A 6,246-nucleotide genomic window follows, 5' to 3' on the forward strand; every position below is an offset into this window, starting at 1 on the left:
ACCTGTGCCGGCCTGATCAGGTCTTATAAAAGACGATTATTAGCTGTAATTGCAAACAAAGGTTATTCCACAAAATATTAAACCTAGGGGTTGAATAATAATTGACCCACACTTTTATGTTTAAAATTTATAAAAATTTAACTGAGCAACAAAACTTTTCGGTTTGTAAGATTTATGCATCTGTTAATAAATCCTGCTCTTCTTTGAAGTTTGAAGGCTCTAACTTATTTGCATCTTATTAAACCTGCTAAATCTGCAGGGGGTTGAATACTACTTGTAGGCATTGTATATGTATATATATATATATATATATACATATATATATATATATATGTATATATATATATATATATATATATATACGGTATATATACACATATTCACCCCTTCACCTGGGGTTTTGGAGCGGATTCATTGTAAAAAAAAAAAAAATTTAAACGTTGTGTGAACATAGTCTAAAAGCATCTGCAACTTTTGGCACAACTTGGTAGAGTTGTGTGAAAATAACACAGAAATAAAAGGAAATGTTACCACCCATAGAACTGACTAATATTTACCAGTCACTTGACCCAAGAGTTACAAAATTAATTTTGGCACAAATTCAATCTTTGGTGGTTTCGACAGACAATCTTTAGTGGTGGCTTTTTTTTGCCGTAGATATTGTCCAGTTAGGATGACCCCTTAATGCAACCAACTTGTAAAGAGGAGATTCTTTCATGTAAAATCCAGAATCTTTGTTACATTTCGAGCTGTTTTTCAGCTTTTGCTTAGTTTCTTAGGCGTTGGTGGTTTTACTAGTAAAACGGATGCTACAGTAAAAAAAATGGACAAAACAAGAAAATTGGTCGTCTGAATGAGGTAGTAAGGGAAAATGTTGTTTAGAAACTGTCAGCAAGAAGAACTGTTACAGACCAGACTCTGACTTTAACAAACGCAGTATCCTATGCTTCATCTTCCAGAAACGGGGCACGTAACTCCTGCAGCTAATCACTGTCCACAGAAGTGTCACTATTGCTATGAGTGATTGGTTGCAGCGGTTTCCTGTCTTTCTGGAAAAGGAAGCACACAGCCTGATCAAAACAGGAAGTCATGAGACATGGGTTGGTCCCTAGTAGTATAGGAAGAGGAATGGCTGTGGATCAGTATGGTGAGCATGATTTTACAGTGGTTTTTAAAGACTTGAACAAGACAATCCAATCAGTTCCTCAATTACAGCAGCGCATCACTCACATGTCCAAAAAAAATCCATAGTAAGGATGCTGGATCTACTTACAAGAATATATAAGGGTGTGAACATAACGATTTACATAAACAACTCCTTTGTAAAAATATAATTTTATTAAAATATTCCTAAAAAAATCTCACCTATACAAGTGAATAAAGTGCTAAAAAATAAAGTACAAGATCTTCACTAAATATCGATATCACAGTCAATGGACTCTTCGTGTTCCCCTAGTAGTGTTATGGTGCGGCCACACCAATCTCTAAAATAATAACCACCTAAAAAGACAAAAATATATTAAGGCAGAGGAGGGGGGATTCTGTTAACCTGCGTATCCCTTTGATAACCCTTCCTGTCCGTAGGGGTTGGCACCCTAATTCAACATGCCAGTGGCGCCCCCACTCACAAGTTTTCTGTCCCTTGATGACCCTATAAATTTCTAGCAAAGGATAGATTCTGGACAAAGAAAGAAAGAAATATATAATATAATATTAGAAACTCATAGAATCAATAAAAAGAATACGATGCATCCACTAGGTCTTAAACCGTACTCCTGAAATAGGTATAGCTTGACCACGGATGCTGGATCTATCAACAGCAGCTTCTTGACAGTTACATAGAAGATCTTTCAGTCCAATCAACAGCATTTCATTATTTTATGCAACATGTAAGTCAAGACAGAAACCCATGAAAAGGTTACTGATACTGTTATTTGCATCATGGGGGGCCTGAGGTGGAGGTTCATGATTGGGGAAAGTTGCTGTTGATGGATCTCATTACTTTTGTTGATACTGTCTTGGTTTTTCTATCCCTTTCATTTCACTTAATTGTCTATTTTATTTTTCCTAGAGCCCATCGCAATGACATGGAGAACATCTTCCCGTTCCTTTTCCTCGGCGCCATCTACTCCTTAATGGATCCCAATCCAAGCATCGCCAGGATCCATTTCTTAGTCTTCTTCATTGGTCGATTAGTACATACAGCAGCCTATGTGTTGGTCCTGAAAGCCCCAACGCGTTCCGTGGCCTACAGCCTAGCTCAATTACCATGCTTTTCTATGGCTTTCCAAGTTCTCTATTCCGTTGCCTCCTATTGGTAGACATAAGTATAGCGTGTTCATACAGTACATACCCATGGCCGGGATTCCGTTCAATGTTGTGTCTGCGAAGGCATTTACTAAGTGTAGACTTCGACCTCCTAAGTGCCCCATAAGCCTTATTCATTGTGAATTTATATTTTTGTACATTTTCTTAGTTATGTAATCAAATATCAGTATTCTGACTACATGACAATTTGTGATGTAGTTTTATTATATGGTTTGTATACAACTGATAAAGGTTTTTTTTTATTGTAATAGAATAAGTTGAATATCACTTCTTGAAAGGGTTTATATCTGAGATATTTTATTTTTTTCAGAAATAACGTCATTGTTGGCCGTAGGCTGTGTGTGATACTGAAGCTCAGCTTGATCGGAGCTAAAATGTAATTGCAAGCAACACCTATAGGCAAGAGTGGTGTTGTTTGTAGGGGTAAAAAAAAAAAGCAAACCTTGTTTTTCTAATGTTGGATGAACCATGACAAGACTGTCACCTACATGGACTGTGGTTGCACTTGACCAGGGAATTTGTCACCCAAAAGGTCCTTTCTTCCAGTCCAAAGAGACCAGATATTCACAGTTTCATGCATAGAATACATGAGACCCAATAATGAAGGTGACAGTGCACCCTCCCCCCCATTATAGTTCTGAATTTTGGATTTAAATCTTCCTGACCTTTGGGACAATTTTCCATGTTGTTCCTAGCTAAACCTGAAGTTCCTCGGGAAAAGGAAGGCCTATGCTGGTAGCAGAGAGGATCGGCCTCACTGAAGGGGCCACATGGTTGGTCCCTATTTGTATGTACACCCTTAATTAAATATGATAGTTGGGAGGGGGGATGTTAGAGAACTTGTAAAGGGGTCCAGTAGCTTCCAGGCAGAGAATGGTGATCAAGTGCAAGAAGTCTAGGACCCTGTGTAGGACAGGAGACACTGCTATGGGTCCCTTATCTGTATGTAGATCCCTAATAGTAGTAGAAATATGCAGGACTCCATAGATTACCATATATATCGGGTTTCCTCCTACATATCATATTTACCTACCATCCATGAACCGAACCACATTAGGGGTGTGGAGTTTATACAAATATTCATTAAAAAGCCTTTCCAACGACTCCCAATTTGGTAGGTTCATATGTTGCTAGATATGAGGCACGCTCCTAATTTTTGTGACCGTAATATGAATACCTTTTATAAGATGAAGTATTTACAAATCTGGTTAGTCAATAGGTTCTGGAGATCTACATGTCAGAGGGCTACAGCAATATATCATGCATGCTATGCACTTTCCTGCAAATACTTGAAGGTGGAGTGCCTGCTTTCGAAGATGCTGGGAGATATGTAATGAACGGTCCTAGTTTTCATTGGATCTATTATTCTGGACGTAGATAGGAGTCGCCCCCACCGAAAGCACAGGAGAACTAAGCCAAAAGTGGTATGAACCCTTTTTCTTGCAGTTCACAAGAAGAATTTCCCTCTGTTATTTAGGAGGTTGTCCTAAGTGGTTGTTCACATTGTGACTAGCATATAGGGAAATAGACTAATGTTATGTATAGTGTCCCTATATCCATTACTTTTGCACTCATTTTTTTGCTGATCCATAGTATCTAAAATTTACACAATGAAGTTATTAATCTTAATTTGAAAAAATGTGTCTCCATGGTTACAGAAGACAAACAGACCCTATGTAGTCAAATTCTGCAGTCACCTGTTACTCCACTACTATTGAACACTCATTATACATGCCATCTTACAGACCATAAAGGAAGAGGTTCTCAATGTAACTTTTAATAACCACTGTTCTACTAGCCTTGCTAAAATCTAGATTTTAAGCAAAAAACAGGGAAAGGATGGAAGAGAGCAGGGTCAGACCACATATGGTCTGTTTGTAGTCTGTATCCATGGAGACATGGGGCTATGTTCACACAGACTTGGAAGGTTCTTGTTTCAGGAAGCTCTCCAGGTGTGGAGGTGTTTCTTTTGTAAAAGCTGTTTTTTTAAGAGGTTGTGGAAGAGTTGTTGTTTTTTTTGGGGGGGAGGGGTGGGGGAATGGGTGTTTTGCTTTTGCAGCCTTTTAATGTCGATGCCTGGTTTTGAAGCAGATTCTTTAACAAAAAAAACTCTTCTTGGTCAGCAAATAGGATTTCCCATAGAAATTTATAGGAAGAGTTTTTTTCAAGTGGTTTTGAGCAAGATTCTGAATTGGCTCTTCAGCAAACACTAGAAAAAAAAGCTCCATGTGAACACAGCCTAAGGGGATGTGCACGCAATATCTTTTTCAGGTGGGTCTATTCTAAAAGCCGTCTGAAAAAGCACCCAGAAAACATTCCAAAGGATCATCCTATTTATTTCTATGTAAAAATGACTTGATATTTCAGTCTTTGGAAACCTGGAACAGTTTAAAAGATGCCAATCAGTTCAAAACTGACCTGACGATTCTTCAAGAGTTCTACATTCTGAAGACATTCTGTATGTTATAGTAAAATGAGTCGCTGAGAGAGCTCAAAAGATGCCCAGGGGTCTTTTTGAGCATTTCGTGTGAAAAATCGCTAGCAGTTTCTTCAATATTGGATGGAGTTTTTTTTTGTAAAGGGCACATGCTCTTACACTGCAGAGGGGCTGGGTATGTAAAATAGAAGTGGCTGCTTTCAAATACAGACCATTCAATTTTCATACATATATTTTTTTTATTTAATTTTAGATTCTTGCTAAAGTGGACTTGGCCTAACAGCCTATAAGCCAGACCTTTAGTATGGCCTTGCTTAAGATAGAATATTAGCACACTGACACTGCAGGTTGCATTCATGTCATTCAAGAAACACAACTAAACAATTGTTTGTTTTCTGCATTTGTATAATGTTTTGTTTAACAGACACGTAAAGCGCCACTGCAGGGATTTTTTTTTTTTTATGGAAGCGCTGGAGTAGTGCTACTACTCGGAGTTCCCTGCTCCTTGTCTCAAACTTACCAGCCGCTGTCTTCTTCTGTTATCGACCTCACTTCTGTCGTTCTTCTGCGGTGACCTGCCGGACTGCTCCAGTGTTTGCAGAGTGATCCAGAAGTCAAAACCAAATATAAGTCTATTAGAGCCAGAAAGAGTCCAGAAAGAGGCTCCCATAGACTTACATTGAGAGGTTGCGACTGTAGCTATCTCTGACTTCCGGTCCCTCAAAAGTTGTGGTCACAAGATAGTGGTGCGGGACCGGAGCAGGGTCGGGAAGAGCTGAGGACAGGATCTGGAAAGTATAAGACTAGGGGAAGGGAACTTAGATTAGTAGTACCAATCCAGGGATAAAATAGAAAAAAAAACCTGGATTGGTGTTTTAAACTTTTTAATTTTTCATGAAAGAATGCTGGGAGGTCTTTTTTTTGTACAGTTGGTTCTGAAGTCATATGAGATAAATTGTCCTTTCACAATTCTGTGTTTATGTTGTAGGATTTAATGATTTTACTATTTGTTGAATTTTATGTACTTACAGTAATAAACTTCCTTGTACTTGTGTCGTTCTTATACTGCCCTCTAGTGTCTTATTGGGAAAAAGCACTTTGTCTGTATACCTAGTATAGACGCTAACATGCAGGATCGGTCAACAGCCAAAATGGCACCATAACTATTAGCACTGATCACACTTTAATTTCATGATTGCAAGGGGTCATAGTAATCAAATTATTACCCTTTTGCATATCCTAATGATATACAAGCATTGTCTTTACTATAAAAATCCCTTCAAGTAATACATTTTAAGAATTTTCAACATGAAACCTTGACAAAATAATGATGCTACACATGTGAACCTCATCAGCAAGTTTCAATTTCTTAGCTTAACAAAATGGGGATGTTTGAGACGAGAGATCATAACAACTCGTAGAGTTGAGTGAGTTTGCTCGGGTCTCCGCTTATTCGGCAAGCAATAGCCGAATTTCTACAT

At 38.2% G+C, this 6,246-nt stretch overlaps 1 protein-coding gene across 1 annotated transcript in view; it reads left to right on the top strand.

Moving 5' to 3' along the window:
* PTGES (prostaglandin E synthase) overlaps window positions 1-5,828 on the top strand; it is a 74,415-nt gene extending 68,587 nt beyond the window's left edge. Inside the window, exon 3 of the mRNA XM_069748163.1 lies at window positions 2,072-5,828. Coding sequence (XP_069604264.1) covers window positions 2,072-2,321 — 250 coding nt within the window. The 3' untranslated portion in view covers window positions 2,322-5,828. The remainder of the gene's footprint in view (window positions 1-2,071) is intronic.
* Window positions 5,829-6,246: the final 418 nt, after the last annotated feature.

Source organism: Ranitomeya imitator, chromosome 2, assembly GCF_032444005.1.
Source record: "Ranitomeya imitator isolate aRanImi1 chromosome 2, aRanImi1.pri, whole genome shotgun sequence".
Classification (NCBI taxonomy): domain Eukaryota; kingdom Metazoa; phylum Chordata; class Amphibia; order Anura; family Dendrobatidae; genus Ranitomeya; species Ranitomeya imitator.